Source organism: Myxocyprinus asiaticus, chromosome 44 (genome assembly GCF_019703515.2).
Source record: "Myxocyprinus asiaticus isolate MX2 ecotype Aquarium Trade chromosome 44, UBuf_Myxa_2, whole genome shotgun sequence".
NCBI lineage: Eukaryota > Metazoa > Chordata > Actinopteri > Cypriniformes > Catostomidae > Myxocyprinus > Myxocyprinus asiaticus.
Genome location: NC_059387.1, coordinates 9,616,928 through 9,635,318, shown reverse-complemented (window position 1 = coordinate 9,635,318; position 18,391 = coordinate 9,616,928). Strand labels below are relative to the sequence as shown.

Here is an 18,391-nt window from a genome sequence, read left to right as displayed (position 1 = left end):
GGAAAGCTGATATATGTTCTCTCTTGGCAGACATGTATCCTTAATTTCCTGCTCAGATATCCATTGTGCTGTATACGCACTCAGCCAATACAGTGCTTTCCCAGAGTTGACCTGCAAGGGGTGCTGAACACCTTCATATCAGATCTGCGGGAAGGACTGGAGTTTGTGTGTGGGATTCCAGTGCAGATGGCCAGCAAGCCTTGCTACTACAACAATGAATTGATCAGACCAATCTGTCAGGTATTGGTCATGCACGTGTACACAATCACAAGCATTCATTCAGACAGTTATGAGCTGCTCTGAGAGTCAGATTACTCTCCTGCTGATTAACGTGACGTAACAATCAATTGGATGTGACATTATTGAATAGTGTCTGCTGCTTAATACTACACCGGACATTTGGCTCATTTGATATGACAAAGCTCATCTGAAACACAGATGCAAAAGGATGTGTTCAATTGTTGATCAGAGCCATTGAGATGCGTATGCTAACCAGGTTTTACATTCATGTTGTAAGTGGATTATGTAGACAGTGTTAATCCCTTGTTTAAAAGAAGAAGAAGAAAAAAAGATACTGTACAAATACAGAAGTGATAAAATGAGACAGCAGCTCAAAATGCAGAGCTTAACAATGAATGCAACAATACCAGTAGTACCATCTTCTCTACTTACAATTACAACTACTCCCTATTGTTTCCACTCTCACTGCTGCTATGAATAAAATGGCAAAAGCAAAAATAAAATAAAAAAGCAAAATTTCTAAGTAAATACCAGAGATGCATACTGTATGTAAAATAAAAACTAAATTATTGATCTTTTCCATGTTAAAAGTTTTGCAGTGCACTAGTTCTTTGTATAGGTTTTTGTAAAGATGTGAATTTTTTAATACAGTTCTTTTATTTTGTTCTTCTTCTTTTCAAAGTGATTGTATGAACAGACAGGTATAGGGCTTTACTGGTAGTTTAGATCAGTGTTACTATCAGAAATAATTGGTAATTATTTCTTTAGTTATTAATTGATATTTAAACTAATTAATTTAATCTAACTCATTAAAACGTCATATGGGGCTCCAGTAAATGTAGTGCGCTACATTTAGGAGCGGGTTTGGTTATCAGCAATAATTAATATTTGTTTGACAAGGTCTAGGGAGACCAGGTAAGCTGGAATCCTTCCACCACTCAGACTGTTGACTGAGGAGCTAATTTCCCTGAGGAGGTCCTGCATTAGATCTCTAACTATACGCACATAAGTTATCTTCTCTGACAAAATCCCTAAAGCGTGCAAAGTGTTATTGATCAGAATGGAGTACAAATTTACAGTGACTATAGTACCCTGAAGGGTTTTATTCAGGCCCTGTAATTGTTCTTATTGGAGTCGTCGTCTCTGCTGGATTTTTGGATGATGGCGACTTGTCCATCTGAAGCTGGCGAACTGTTTTCTGGACTAAGTGGTCTCGGTATATCAACCTGAGCCTATGTGTCCACGATGGCAGTCAATGAGCGGAGCCAATCGGTTCAGTAGGTCCTGGCCAACTAACAGTGGTTCCGTATTAATGGGACATATGTAAACAGGGTGTACTAGCGTCATCCCTTGAAAGGTGTCAATCCAGGCCCGTTTTGTGATAGACGACCCATCTTGCATGTAGCTTGTGATGCTTTCGTTGCAGGTCTCTGTCTATAACGGTTTGCCAAGGGAAAGCTTTGCTCTAGCCACCTCTGCGAAGGTGTTGGAACCCATTAGACTATTTCAGAACCGGTGTCGAGTAGTGCGTGGGAGCTGAATGACCCATGTGACAGGCGTTGCCCTTATGGTACAGATTGCCCAAGAAAGTCAGAAAGGAGGGTGTGGCATGTTAGGAGTGACTGTTTTGGGGAGCAGCTTGGACCCTGTTCCCCTTTTCCCGACCTACAAGGTAAACTTTGGCGTTAACGGGAGGGGGTACATCGTCTAGTCATACTGACGGGGTTTCAGTGCCGTGTTCCTTTGAGGAGGTCGGCGGACCTGTTGAACAATGGAGCATGTCAAGCTTAGTTACTAACTCAGTCAAGCATCTCCTTATATCCTCCATTTCTTTTCTCAAATCTTGTTCTCTGAGGGGATTTGAAACCTTTTCTACCCACCCACCTTCTTGTTTGGGTTTTCGTTCGAACCACACCTTTCCTTTCGGCAGGCGAATGTTTTGTCGTTTAGGCCTGCCATGACCCTGGGGGTGTGTCTGGTTACCACCCTCCTGGTTCTGTTGCCTACCCTGCTGGCGGGGTGATCGGTGCCTCTGGGGTCCTGTTCTAGCATTCACCTTAACGCAAGGCATTTCGTTGCCTTCAAACGCTAGGTCTGCATATGAGGCTTGGATCCCCAGGACTCTGGTGTTGCCTTCGTGCCCTCGAGCAGGGTGGACATGTGTCTCCCATGCCAGTTGCGCATACCTTCTGATTTCCTGCATGGTGGGGTTGCCCGTTCTGCAGTGCATCATGACGTCATATCGCACGCACTCGTGGAGGTTGTGAAGGAAAAGAGACTTGAAAGCTCGTTCATCCTCCAGACCTGGTTCGTTACTTCCTTGGTAGTACGCGATTCTCAGGCATCTGTAATACTCACGCGGAGGCTCGTGCCTCTTCTGGGTGATGGCGAAAGCAGATATGGTAGCGGTGGCTTCATCGATATACAGCGAATACTCCTTGCGTAGAGCTTTACACAGAGCTGAGTAGCGGTTTCGAGTACCAGTCAATAACGTTTCCATGAACGCATGGACACTCCTTACTGTGGTCTTCCATATAAGCTTGAGTTTTTCACACGATGAAGCATAAGGCAAGTCAACCAGACAGTGCTCAATTTCTCTGAGATAATTGTCAATGTTTGAATCTTGATTACTTGGGTCAAAGTGCTCTATGTCCCCTGCGAGGGACTTGAGTTGTTGGATGTGCAGCGTTGGTGGCGGTATGACCACGGGTCGTCTGAGTCATCCGAAACACCATAGTCACTCAGATCGCTATAGCAATGAGGACGACTTCCTCCCCTTCGTGGTGGGGAAGGAGTCCAGTCGACGCGTGGGGGTGGACCCCGGGTTGCGTACAGCTCCCTGGCTAATGGGATCTTCGAGCTGCTTACACCACTCTGGGCTTGAAAATAATTGTCCCCCCTCCATGGTGTGGAATCAGTCGGTTTGAAGCGCAAGGTGGCGTGACTGAAAACTGACTAGGAGGGCAACTGTAAGGAGGGGCACCTGCATCCAACCAGCAGGCCGCTGGAGGAGCTTGAAAGGTGTCTTGGAGGACGAAGTCAGAGACTGTACCACTAGGGGCAGCTCGGCTCCTAGCGTGTGTCCCCGGGTTTCTCAGGGGCACATTTCTACATGTAGCGCTAAAGAGGGGGCCCTCTTCTTTGTCAGATGTTGTGCTGTGCTTTTAAGCTGCACTTACCTGATCTGACTCTACTCTTAGCTGGGCAGCTTGAAGCTGCCTGCGCAGGGTTTCGTTTTCCTCCTGCATCCGTGCATTATCTTCCTGTGCCTGGACTTGGGTGCACCTAACGTCTTGATGCAGGCTGAGATTTTCCCTCTGCACCGCTTTGTAGCTGCTCTGCAGCAGGGCGAGCTGGGCCTGGTGCTCGGCAGTTTGCAATTGGGTTCTGCGGTGATGGAGAAGGAACATTTGGCCCACTAGGTCCAGGATTGTGCGCTTTGGCTTCCCGATCGTGTTGTTGACCTAATCAACTAGTTCCTGCAATGCTTCATCACAACGACTAATATTGTAGCCATTAAGGTTATCTCTCTCCTCTACAGAGAGGCGGAGGACAGCAGCGACTACATCTTGCAGTGCTGGGTCGACTGACCTCTGTGGAGCTTCAGCTCCAGTCACGCGGGGTTATTGGTGACTCATTTTACTGGGACAGTAAAAATTCTTGCGACACAGTGGCTCTGATAGCTTGTTGTTTTACAGTTTCTATAATGCTGACACGAACGCACAGGTGAGAGGCTTCAACCTGTGGCTTATGGGCTACTGTTATGTAATGTGCGAATTTCACTGCGTTCTCTCTTTGGATGTCAATGAGGTGACTTGGCACCTCTGTAACATCTAGGTGAAAGTGTTAGGAGTTAAATAACAACAACAGCAGATTTTAAGCAGACTATAGTAAATTTACCAACCCCTAATACACTCTTAAGAGCACTTTCACACCACACTGGCTTATGTTTGGCAAGTTGTGAGAAGTCAATTGTCAAACAGAACCAAACTTTACTTTGGATTCTTATGCATACACACTGTGACATAACTGGCACGTAGGATGCCTCACACGGGGCACCAATTATTATGTAGGGCTTTACTGATAGTTTAGATCAGTGTTACTATCAGAAATAATTGGTAATTATTTCTTTAGTTATTAATTAATATTTAAATTAATTAATTGAATCTAACTCATTAAAACCTCATATGGGGCTCCAGTAAATGTAGTGCACTACGTTTAGGAGCAGGTTTGGTTATCAGCAATAATTAATAATTATCAAAGATAATTATTAATTATTAAAATCAATAGAACATTGATGAGAATCAATGTTAGCTTTTTCTAATCCTTTAAATCAACAATTATCAAAGATAATTGTTAATTGTTAACATCGATGAAACATTAATTAAAATTAACACTAGCTTATTGATCATTCAAATTCAACAATCATCAAAGATAATTATCAATTATCAAAAATCAAAAGAATATTAATAAGGATTAATTTTGATGGGGCACCACCCTGGAATCAGGGACTAATAACCAGATAGTATAACAGTCTCAATATTAGATTGTTTTCTTAGGAAAATCGACATCCAAAGAATATCGATTTACGAGAAAAATCAATGAATGAAGGCTTGAATATGAGCACTGACATCCTGTCAGCATGACACAGGTGTATGCAAAACAAACCAAAACACTTCTCTTTGTAATATAACAAAGTTTATTTATGCAGTAACATCAATTAATAATTAATACAATGCAGTCAATAAACTTCCGACTTACAACTACAAACTAAACAGTGATATGATTAGATATGGAAACTAAAATAATCCTGTAACACATAGGTGTGTGTATGAGAGTGTGTGTGTGTGTGTAAGGAGGGATGCGCACAAAATGGCGGACGTGACTCTTGTGGAGAGTATGTCACGCGAGACTTCCGGCCAGGGAATATGACCACGAATGTGGGCGGAGAGAAACCAGTCAATGGTAGCATAGGGACAAAGCTGAGCTTTATCATGAAGCTATCTTCTATCCAAAAATGTGTGCCAGAATGTTTGTGAGGGGTCGCGTGTGTGTGTGTGTGTGTGTGTGTGTGGTTAGTACGAGAGAGAGAGAGAGAGAATTAAGTGACGGCCCCAAAGCCGATTTCGCGATCATGGGAGAGAAAACAGCTGTTAGTTTATCACTCAGAGACGCGGTGGACGGCTCGTAAACCGTCCCGCAGTCTTTGATTCTTTAATGGATAAACTCAGTTTGCCGGTCTCACCCGCGATGCGGAAATGCACAAAAGCCCAGTGTGGTTGGACTACAATACAGCAAATCAAATTCATGATAATTAATACCCTGAGTATTAATAATGAGCAGACATGGTGGTCCGTAAACTGTACAAGCAATAACCTTGATACACAAGAATAACACACTATAATATTCTATCTCTGCCCAGACGTAAACCTCTTACTTGAATCGCATGAGGATGCAGAATGTGTGTTCATCTGTCCTTTAACTCCGACTCGGTTCCTCGAGGATCGGGTGATGACGGGAGGACGCTTCCTCGCTCTGTCGGTGGGCGGTACGGCTGCTGATTCTCGGCGGGCTGGCGGAGAATTCAGCAATGTCGATTTGATTGAAGATGGAAGAGAAATCTTTTCTCTCTTCACTTCTGCAAGCAAACGGATGAAGATGCGGATTGCTCGGTGGTCTCCTTCAGATCCGTTAGAGTGTTCGGTGGAACACAGAGTAATCTCAACTCATCCAGCGAGATGTATATTGTATGGCCACAGTTTCAAGTCGGACATTACTTCCTTGTGCCATGAGGCTACACCTGAAAGCAGCGATGAGCTGCATCTACACACGGCGAGCAAAGTTGCTGGAAGCAAATCCCGGAAGCATTTCAGAGGTATTTCTACTCCTGATTATGTCATGGTTGAGGTGCGTTCTGTCGTGTGCCTCATCCAATAGGAGTTGAGAGTTCGATCCTTTAGTGAGCAAGGCTTCATGGGATTTGTAGTCTGTTTTGGACTCCCTTTGTTTGATTTTGGCGCGGTTTTTATCAGTAAGATTTATGACTTGATATGGGGGCCTAAGTTAGGTTTTACGACTGTGTTAGGCCTGCCTTTGTCTTCTATCTGAATACATGAGGGCCAACACAGGCACAGTTTATTTAATAAACAGTGCAATCATGGAATTAAAGAATGGAGATCCCTGGCATCAGTAGTTGAATTATGATATCCTGAAAGTGCTCAGAATATAATAACTTGCCTAAACTCACAGTGAAAGTGGAGCAAATGATACATACGAGAAGTGTATATGGACAGTAGCCAAAGTATTCCTGGTATAGTCTTATAGCCTTAAAAAACAATCCATTAGTTTGTAGGAATAACGTAAGCCTGTCATTTAAAACATATAGAGTTTCCAGACAGAACAATATCTGACACTACATTAGGTAATTTCTTCCATGCGGTTGTTGTTGGCACATGCAGAGAGTCTAACAGTCCGCCAGATGGGCTAAAGTTTAATTTATGCTGGCCAGAGTTCACGTTGATGTTATTAAACTTTGACAAATGCTGTGGAACATGATGTGAAACACTACAGTAAATGGCAAATGGAAAGTTGGCACACGGGAAGCTTTCATTAAGCTCATAATGATTGATAATGATAACGTTAGGCCCCCAGTGATTATCTGACTGTGTTTAATTCATTTTGGATGTTGAAGAAGATGAACCTTACAGATTTAATTATTGGAAATGTCTTTTTTCCATGTGACTGTGAAAGCTCATTGCTCTGGAGGGAAAGTTAGCCAGCCTTGTTGCAACAGACTGTATATGGGTCATTTTACAATAAGTGTTGCAATCCATGTCTGAGCAATCCCACATTAAAATGAGCTATTCCTCAAAAATTAAAGTTATTTTGAAAATTTAATGTATTGCTATTTTTAAGATTAGACAATAAAAAATTTTTTTTAAAGGTTGATAAAATAGTTTTTAATGTCAAGATTTTTTAAAAACAGCATTTCTGCCTCTACACTTTGAGTACACTGGAAATGTAACCATATAAATTTAAATTTCACAAGAATTTTTTGGCTACAATTACAGAAAATATATGAAAGTTTATTTAAAAATAATTGTTTACTGATTATATTGATTATTAAGAAAATAGTAATAGTTTATATAATACAATTAATGTAAATGTCTGTGATGTTACCCAAATACATCATGACCAGAATACAATACCAGTCAGAAAGCTTTTGAACTATTTCCTGTTTGAAGAATTAGAAATTTACACATTGTTTGAGTTAAATCTTATATTTTATAGTGTTTGTGGTGTGAATAATTTTCTATACATTTTTCATTAAAAATAGTAAATATTGATATACAAGTAATGTTTCCTTATGCTCTTTAACCAGTAAGCAAAAATGTCTGTTTTTATTTTTTAGTAAGTCTTTTCTTGGTGTCTTGGTGTTACCACCTATACATTGATATAACAGAACTGTCTTTTGGTAATACATTTAAACAATTATTAGGCTCAATTATTTATTGAAGAATAAAACTGTGGTCACACTAGGCTTTGAGCATGCAAAATAATTTAGGACAACCACACCGAACAGGATATTATCTCACGCTCGAAGGCTATTTTTATTTTTTATTTTTTTATAAATAATAAATCACAAATAAAAAAATAATATTACATTCAAAATGTTAAAACATACCATCTACTCACTTTACTGAATCAATAAAAACATGCAGCTTTGAAATATGTATTCTTTGTATTCAGCCAAGAGGTCAGTATTTCAGTCTTCTATTTGTCACACATCTTCCCATCATGCAAGGTGAAAGTGAGAGTTCACCAAACTTAAACTTTTGTCCACAGCGGAAAACAAAATTTCTTCGCATGAGCTTGCGTTTTTGGTCTCCGGTGTTTAGAAGCATTTTAATGGGAGTGCAAAGCCTAGTCCGACCACATCTAAAAGGTTTTTAAGACATTTTCTCAGCTGGTTTGTCGCATTTATTGTAGAATTACCCATATGTTTACATTTTACACCTTTCACAAACTTCTCTTTTCCTCAAATTTTTAGTGCTCTGGGGCACTGCCTGTGAATTTGACAACAGAAAACACCAGCAGGGCTGTGCTGAATCAAAGACCCAGCAGCTGGACTTCCTCCAACTGCGCAACACCATCCACTTCCTCTCACGCAAATGCTCATTTTACACACAGCCAGTCTCAGTCTGTGTTTCAGAGGCCAAAGCTTGTGCCAATCTTCAAGAACAAATCACACATCGGCCATGTGAACATGATGACCAAGACCCCTGCAGAGAAACAGCAGAAACTAGAAGGGCAGAAGTTGACTGCAATTATAAGGCCTGTTTCATCTTCCAGTCTGTCATCTTCTACCAGTCTACAATGCTCCACCCCATCAGCCCTTTTTGACCAGTTAAAAAGGCCAGGCCCTGAGCGGGTGACCCTATCCTTTTCTGTGGGTCAAAAGGCCAACAGTGGGGTCACATGGGTTCTGCCACAGCAGCCTTTTGTTTACACACAGCCCCAGCGCATGCCTGAGATACCCAGCAATAGAGGGGTAAGTAAGCCATGCAAACAAGCCAACATGTTCAAATGGGAAATCAACATGTTGCTTCTGAAAGTTCACATATCAACCCCAATTACTGACAAGCACCATCCCCCATGAGACATTTTTGCATCAGTTAAACTGTGATCACCTTTCCCTCTAGTGCTATTGATAACACGTTGCAGGTGCAACCTTTATGACATGGGTTCTTGTCCCATGAGAACCAGAAAGAAAGTGTGTTAACATAAACAATTTTGAGCATGATTCAGATGTTGAATTTTCACTCTAAAATTACATTTTTACTCCATTGACAGTTAGATTTAGGGTTGGGGTTTGGGTTAGGGCATATAGTTAATACATTATGCATTCCTGTTGACTGTATAACATCATTAAACAACAAAAAACTCAACCACTCTGTGGACACTGCACCCGGAAACTGGTGCTCATACATGCCCATATATTCAACAACACTTCCACCTTCGGCCACTTGGGGCAGCGATTCAAATACAATGGCAAGTTTTGCATGAGCAAGCACCACTCACATTTTCTTCAGAAAATTTAAAAAATCTTGTTTGTAAATTGCTATACTCACAGTAGACATTACAGTTGATTTCAGGGCACAGCTTAAGAAAGACAACACAAATGAGGTGGTGCCCCCCCCCACCAAATAAAAATATAAAAAAATAATAATTTATAAACATTAATGAGTGATGTTGACAGAAATGTGTGTATTTGTTGCTTCTGATGCTGTCTCATATTTTAGGGAGATGTAATTGAGTCAAAACCAAAGAGACTCAAACAGAGTGTGCAGGATGTGGAGAAGTATGCAAAAAGCAATAAGGTAATTTAGGATATTTTTACCTTATTTTACTAGTACTATAAAAAGTATTTGCCCCCTTTCTGATTTCTTCTAGTTTTGTGTATATTTTTGCTAAATTGTTTTAGATCTTCAATCGAGATATAACATAAAACAAAGGCAACCTGAGTAAACACAAAATACAGTTTTCAGTTTTTATTGAAGCAAAAAAGTTCTCCAACACCTATATCACCCATGTGAAAAACTAACTGCCCCCTTAAACTTAATAGATGGTTGTGCCACCTTTAGCAGCAACAGCTGCAACCAAACGCTTCCGATAGCTGGAGATCAGTCTTTCACAACACTGTGATGAATTCTGGTCCACTCTTCTTTGCAGAACTGCTTTAGTTCAGCTACATTGGAGGGTTTTTGAGCATGAACTGCCCATTTAAGGTCCTACCACAGCATCTCAATCGGGTTCAAGTCAGGATTTTGACTAGGCCACTCCAAAACTTTAATTTTGCTTCTTTTGAGCCATTCAGAGGTGGACTTACTCCTATGCTATGGATCATTGTGTTGCTGCATAATCCAGTTGCGCTTGAGCTTCAACTCACAAACTGATAACCGGACACTCTCTTTTACGATTTTCTGGTAGAGAGCAGAATTCATGTTTCCCTCAATTATTGCAAGCCACCCTGGCCCTGAAGCAGCAAAGCATCCCCACACCATCACACTACCACCACCATGCTTGACCATAGGTATGATGTTCTTTTTGTGGAATTCTGTGTTTGATTTACGCAGATGTAACAGGACCTCTGTCTTCCAAACAGTTCCACTTTCGACTCATCAGTCCACAGAACATTCTCCCAAAAGGTTTGAAGATCATCAAGGTGTGTTTTGGCAAAATTCGGATGAGCCTTAATGTTCTTCTGGGTTAGCAGTGGTTTTCACCTCACCACTCTTCCATGGATGGCATTTTTGGCCAGTGTCTTTCTGATAGTGGGGTCATGAACAGTGACCTTTATTGATGCGAGAGAGACCTGCAGTTCCTTGGATGTTGTCCATGGCTTTTTTGTGACTTCCTTGATGAGTCGTTGCTGTGATCTTGGAAGGTCGGCCACTTCTGGAAAGGCTCACTACTGTGCCAGGTTTTCTCTATTTGGAGATAATGGCTCTCACTGTGGTTCTTTGGAGTCCCAGAGCCTCTGAAATAGCTCTGTAACCCTTTCCAGATGGATGTATTTCAATCACCTTTTTCTGGAATTTCTTTCGACCTTGTCATAGTGTGCTACTGGGTGAGAACTTTTAGCCAACTTCATGCTGCTGAAAAAGTTATATTTGGGTGTTGATCTGATTGAAGAGGACTGGCAATAATCAGGCATGGGAGTGCCTAGTCTAGCTTTCTTTCTTTTTCTGATAAATTTTACTGTATGCCACATATACAGTATTTAATAATTACTTAATACTCTAATAATTTCCAATGCACGTATATATAGAATAATATTTACCATAAGAATATTCTCCATAAGGACAAGATCATTATCTTACCAAAATCAGCAACTTCACATCAACATAATCAGATTCCTTTGCTGTATCATTCACATTAGAGAAAAAGATAAACATCTTGAAGATTAGTGGGACAATAAATAATGTCGGCAGATATTTAGCTTAAATTCTGTATAGTGCCAAATACTTAATTCTTTCTCACCATCCAGCATGGTTAAAGTGGGCTTTGAATGGATAGTTCACCTAAAATAAAAATTCTGTCATCATTTACTCAACCTCGTGTTGTTCGAAACATGTATGACATTCTTCCGTGAAACACAGATCGAGACATAAGCCAGAATGCTAGCCTCAGTCGCCTTTACTTTCATTGTATGGAGAGAAAAAAAAAAATCAGTGAAAGTGAATGGTGACTGAGGCTAACATTCTGCTTAAAATCACAATCTAAATGAAATCCATTATAAGCCTGGCATGTGTTCATTGACTTGTTTGAATGTCATTAACCCTGTGCGATCCTGTGTCCTACTGCACAGACATTGTGTTCGGTCTTCTCTTACAGCTATGCATAATTTAATTTCATTTAAACTGACTGATATTAGATCAAAACACTCTGGGCTCTCAGTAAAGGGTTAACATTTTGATGCACCAAGTCATGTGACAAAACAACATGGCGCCGATCCCAGTGGAATTTGTCTATGGGAGAAACGCCAACAAAACTACATCTGGTAAGAAACCTTATTAAGTTTATACATTGAAACCTGTTTGAGGTCAAAAGACTAGAATCTCTAGTTTCATCTGATTTGTAATTTTGATTTATCATGAAACGGCAAGCTGTTTAATATACTGACTACTTTTGAGGATTGTAGGCTTCCTTAGAAATCTTATATTTACTGTGCATTATCGCATTGAGAATCAATGGGTTCATCCAAATGCTAAAAATATTGCTTTCAGAGGCTTTATATGGAGTTAGGATGAAAATAAGGTGCTTATTATCATTTTAAATTTTATTTTAACATGGTTGGCAGTAATTGGACGATGCTGGCCATTACATGTAACATAATTAATTATGTTAATTTCTGATTGGTAAAATACACTGGCTATCACTTGTTGGTTTGACAGTGCAAAGAGAGAACATTGAGATTTTGTTGCCAAGGTAGAAAAAAACAATGTAATGTCCCAATACACATTGTTCCAAAGCAGCTTTACAGAAAATGTAATGTCTGTAATGTCTTTTTATCATTCTAAAACGATAGAAATGTAACAATAAGTAACACCCTGCTATAACAGTTTGTACAGTTTTCAGAAAAGGTATCCTAAGGGCACATTGTCACGTCTAGATGTGTTTTGTTCATGTTTTTTCATGTCTTTTATTTTCAAGTTTAGTTCCTGTTCCCTCATGTGATCTTGTCATGTGTTTTCCCCTGTTCATGTGTCTTGTTTCCATTGGTTCATTGTTTGATTACTTTGTTATCAGTTCTAGTTTGTCATTGGTTTAAGTTTATTAGTCTTGCTATATTGTTTATAGTTCTGTCTGTTCATTGGTTGATTTAAGCCCTCATGTTTGCCATTGTCTCTCGTTAGGTATTGTGTATGTAACGTTGTTTTGTTATGCCAAGTCAAGTTCATGTATAGCCAAGTCAAGTTCATGAGTCAAGTTCATGTTTATGTTTTGTTCAAGTTCATGTTTTTGTTTAGTTTACGTTTGTAGTTAGGGTTTTGGGTCCATGTTTGAAAAATAAAACTGCACTTGGGTTCATCATGTCATCGTCATCATCTATTCCTTTATCACATCGTTACACACATTTCCAATAATCACCCGTCTATTTAGCAAGTTAATGCATATTATTTGTTATAGTTCTAAAGTGTTTTTTTTTTGTTGTTGTTTTTTTCTCTGTTCTCAGCTCTCAAAGGTCAACTCAGCGACTCTGCAGGCTTGGTTGAAGAGTCGAGGATTCAGCGTACGCTCCAAGGACAAGAAAGAGGAGCTAGTGTCAAAGGTCATGATAGTCATAAAAAGTGAAACTTAAGGCACAGGATGGGTTACTCACCTGAAAACCACACTATTGGTGAGATTTTGCAAATTGAGGTTTTAATCTTGCCAAATGAGTTTTTGTTTGTTCCATTGGTAAACTGTTTTGTCATTTCGATAATAAGATTGTTATGTGTTGTTCCACGTTGTTTATTTCACATGACACTTAGCTAAAGCCGTTCTTTCAAGCAAGGCCAAACAACCTTTTAAACTGTTTAACTGGATCCAGAGCTTTGAAAGGAGGTCTAGATAAAGAGAAAGGAAAAAAAGTAGTTTTCTTTGCATGATTGCTCTTTTTCTTTGAGAGATGGTCATTTGACAGCAATCAAACATACCCTGCTACAACATGCAATCTGTAAGAGTACATAGCTTAAAAGGTAATGTAGATAGCATAGATAATTTGGTCTGGAAGAATTTGATGAGATGTTTAAATTCAGAGACATGGAGACATTGGAATCTTAGCAAATCTGAGCACAGTTGCAGAAAACACTGATGCAAGGGTGATGGCGACTTTCACCAACCCTAATGACATTTCAGACTCCAAAGACTGTGGAGTCAGAGGCCCTTGACTAAAATGGAAATCAGACCCAGCTACTTTGATGGCTAATGATAGGGCAAAACTACTCAGCTTGCTGTATCTTAAAACAGCAATACCACTCTTGTCTTTTTTTTTTTTTTTTACTTTTTTTATTTTTTCCCTTTTATTCTAAAAATGTTTAATGACCCATTCAAATCTGACTTGAAAAGCTTAGCAGTAAGTAGGAGGACATGCAAGAGCAACTATGCACTTCTGAAGGGCAAATTTTGTCAGGCTTTAAAAAGAGCTGTGCATGTTTTGCACATCAAAGTTTTGAATGTGAAACAGACTTCCAACCACCCCCACTGTGACTAACTGGGCGAATGTTATTCATTATTGTAACAGCTTCCAATGTCAGGATATTTAATTGATGGATGGCTTGTTTGTAACAGCAAAGCAGGAGTTTGTTGAGTTGTTGGTTAATAGTTTAAGTCCTCAGCCTAAAGAAATGTTCCTTAAAAACCATTCCCACACTTTACAGAGTCAGGACTTTTTGTTAAGTCACAATTAGGAAATGCAACCATTAAAGGGTGGGATCTCGGATACATCCTAATGAGATTTTAAACCACAAGTTTGATAGCAACTGTAAAATGAAACTAGTCAAAATGTGAATAAAGATGAAGTCAGACAACTGATAAAGTGGGACATTAAGTCGAATCATCTATTGTTATCTATATGTTCTTCCATTACTAAAAGTCAGCATTATGTTCATGCTGAACTAATATTGGATGCCACTGATGTAGCCATTTGGATCATATCTTAAAAACAATGGCAACAACAAATTATCACCCTAGATACTGTATAAATACATCTTATCTCTTTCTTTATTTTTCATTCATTATCGGTCATCAATGCACCCTAGAATGAGTGCCAGTCGCCATAAGGCACACTAAAAATTCCTCAGTCTCCTGCATGCTGGTTCATGCTCTCATCTCAAAGTACAGGCCTCAGGAGTCTTCTACTGCTCTGATTTGCACTGTTTACCTGAGTTCTGACCTGCCAGCCTGCACCTAAAACTAATATACAGAGTTAAAGAGTCTAATTTATGAGTGCTGTTATAACTGAAACATGCAACTTTACCTTTTTTATATTATTGAAATATAAGATATCCCATATAACTTAAACACAGGCTGACCAGAGCATTCTATCTATTTTTATTAATTGCTTCAAACAGTAAAGAGGAGATATAACATTGGTCTATCATGCTACATAGCAGTGCTTCCCTTTCCCGAGAGGGTGCGTGCACAATCAGCAAGGGCTATGTGAAAAGATATACTGTTTCATTCTCAATTGACATAAATGTGATACAAATAAAAATGAATTAATTCAGTCTGTGAGATGTTTATATTCAGAATATCTTATTTATACAGTAGTTAACATCCTTTAGGGATTATATGGTCTGCGTTATTGATGATGTTAAGAAGCGGAAAGAATTAATGAGCAAGACATGATAGTTAATGTCAGGATTCCCAGGTTCATGGAAAACCTGGAAATATCAAGAAATTTTAGATTTTTTTTATTTTTATTTATTTATTTTTTTTCAGGCCTGAAAGTCCATGAAATCTTAAAAGTAATGGACATGTTTACTTAAACAAATATGCTTCATGTGGTAACAAATAAATACACTGGTTTTATTCAAGTCAAAAATATTATTTAACATAACTGAATTATATCAGGTATAACTCATTGTTACAATTGCAGGTTACTGATAGTGTACAGTACAATGGATTGCATTTAATATATATTGTACTTTTATAGTTATGCCCTGCTTAATATTGCTCTTGAGTAAAGTAAAACTTGCTTGTAAGCAATAGTGATGTCTGATCTGTTCTTTTAAATAGGTCTTAATGTAATTTAATGTAAAAATCCTTATTCTGTCATCACAGATGCTGACCAGTCATCACAGAAAAGTAATTCAAATTCATAGGTCAAAAAGTGTGAGAACCCTGTAATGGTTAAGTGGTTGAAACATCCAGCTGCTGCCACCCCAATTGGCACTGATGAATTCAAACATAAGTGAGTCTAATGGAAGAAAGAAAGGCGAAAAAGCACAGACTTTGCCAGTTTCAACATCACTATTATATGTATTCAACACATCCTCTGTTTCCATGATAACTATGTTGACACAGTTGACACATGTTTTCAGATAAAAAATAGTCTGAATTAAAGTCAATGCAAATTGTAGAAAGCCACAAGCATGCCAGCCAAAACACTAGAGGTATGTTAGACTGTTTCAATGTTTGTGGCAAGGAAAAAAAAAAAATAAGCCTCATTTCATTGCTGAGGAAATTATTCTCCCAGCTGCATTACATAGGTGGAAACTGTTTAATAATGAAGCATTCAATGTTATCAGAATGGTTCCCTTATTGAATAATAAATAGTAGATCAGCATGGAACATAAAGTATATAATGAATTATTACTATAACAATTGATCGTTTAATTTTTTAATACTGCTTAATATTATCCACTTTAGTTTAAATAAAAAATAAATAAAAAGAGGAGACATAGTGAAAGACCATGGGCGGTAAATCTATCAAAAAAGGCTGGGAAACACTGCCCCTGATAGCAAATTGATCTCTTGCAGCTGAACGCCCACAGAGTCCTGTTGATATCCAGCTTAGTCACAGTGTAGTTCACTCACACATTCAACATATTTTGCTGCCAAGCGTAGAGCGATTTCCGTGGTTAATGTGCCCTAACATATGAAATACCAGAGGGGCGTTCCCAGCATTCAGCCTCTGAGCAGAGCAGGTGGCAGCTGGTCGGCTTCACCCAATTCGATAAAATCTAGTTAACCCTTCACAACGCCAGTTGTGAAAATTTGCTTCTGTTTTTTAGTCAACATGAAGTTTAAAAACAAGTTTTGAATACGACATTCACTATTTTTTATATTTTTTCCATAATACAGTATGATGCATTTTTGACAGGATCATTAAAAGGGTCTCTGTAAGACAGGTGGGGAAGGGAGGAGTTGAAAAATAAGAGGGATTGGATACATCAGCCAAAAAGTAAAGCTGGTTCAGAGGCAGAGCAAGTTATTACATTTGGATGAAAGATTATTAGACTTTTTTTTTTCTTGTCTTTGGAATAACAAGTGCTGTCGTGTCTTATAAAACACTTTTGGCTTGTTTTTTCATAAAGTCATAGTGTGTAAATATGGGCAGTCTTGGGTTGGATTTTTTTATATATGACATGTTTACTCTGCTGATGGTTAGGTTTAGGGTTGAGGTTTTTGTAATGGGGTAGAGTTAATAAAATATGCATTCCAGTTGACTGTATTAGATCATTTACAACAAAAATAAAACTTGCTTTTGGCACCACTCAATTTCACCCAGAAACTGGAGCTCACATGTACTGTTCAAAAACACTTCCAGCTTCGACCACATGGTAGCAGTGCTTCAAATTTTGGGAAACACAGACACAATTTCAGCAGAAGAACTTTTAACCTACTGTTGCTGAATTCACAGTGCGATTAGTCTAAAATTTAGATAAAGAAAATGCAAAAAAGTTAGAAACAGTAAGAACACAAAAAAACTGCACAAAGTTTTGTGTCTGCGCACCAGACAGATTTATTCTTTGATTGAGAATGGCAGTTGTATATGTGAAACATTTTATTTTTTGTAAAAACATATCATTACTAAAAAGACATTTTCTTTGCAGCAATTTAGCATTGTTTAATGTCATTTTTTGGCAAGTTCATGTTATAATAAATCAATGAATTCTCCAGAATGAGTAAATATTAAGTAAGTTGTATCAAGAATGCTTTGTTTTATGTTATGTAGAAAAATTGAATAGTAACTGAACTGTTGAACTAGTCATCTTTGTACTAGGCAAGCTGCTGTTTAGATAATGATGGGCTGTTCCCGAGTAGCACTGGAGCATACAGAGTGGATAAACAGAAGCAACTCTAGGCCTACATACAGGAGTCAAGTGCATTGAAAAAGGTCTTCATGGTGCTTGCAAAGCTTATTTCAAAACCTGCCATATGGCAACATGTATCTTTGCCTACAAGAGAGATACAAAGCTCAGAAAGGCTCAGGAAAGCTTAGGTATGTTGTTTTAGCTTGGCTGGCATGTTTTCAAATTGTAGTTGGTGGACATTGAGCTGAAGAGGTTTGTGTTTGTTTAAAGGCCAAATGCTCTGGTCTTTTACTATATGTTTGTTTTAGTTTGTAATTCTGACTAGCAGACAACATGACTGGGTTAAATGTAATGTCGTCGTGTTTGCTCTGTAATTCTTAGTATAATGGCTTATATATATTATTATTTTTATTTTATTTTAAAAAAATTTTAAGAATTAATGTATGTGAAATGCTAATTTCAGAGTTTGTGGTTTGAGGGCTCTTGTGTTGTCCCTGGAGACATCTGCAGACGATCCGGGTGTCTGGTTTCCATTTCCACACAAGAGTGCTGACAGCAGTTGCCTGAGGTTGCATAGGAAAAAAAATCTGTGGAAGAAAACTTATGCTTTCCATTAAGATCACTATGCTCCTTCATATGAAATATTATAATGTCACCCTTTTAGTCTTGCTCTCACGGAGAGACTGGTTTATAGAGGTCAGTGTGTAAAAATGGTCCATTATGTCTGTGAACTCACTGAACTGTGCCACAAATGTTAGAATGGGTTCTGCTGAAGCAGACTAAAAAATAAAACTAAATGTTTTTAGCAGGATTTCATGACCATTATTTCATAACTGCTAAGTTGT

At 38.7% G+C, this 18,391-nt stretch overlaps 1 protein-coding gene across 1 annotated transcript in view; it reads left to right on the top strand.

Annotated features, from left to right (window-relative positions):
• LOC127434213 (uncharacterized protein C18orf63) overlaps positions 1-13,105 on the top strand; it is a 56,496-nt gene extending 43,391 nt beyond the window's left edge. Inside the window, exons 10-13 of the mRNA XM_051686777.1 lie at positions 57-240; positions 8,291-8,791; positions 9,543-9,620; positions 12,980-13,105. Coding sequence (XP_051542737.1) covers positions 57-240; positions 8,291-8,791; positions 9,543-9,620; positions 12,980-13,105 — 889 coding nt within the window. The remainder of the gene's footprint in view (positions 1-56; positions 241-8,290; positions 8,792-9,542; positions 9,621-12,979) is intronic.
• Positions 13,106-18,391: the final 5,286 nt, after the last annotated feature.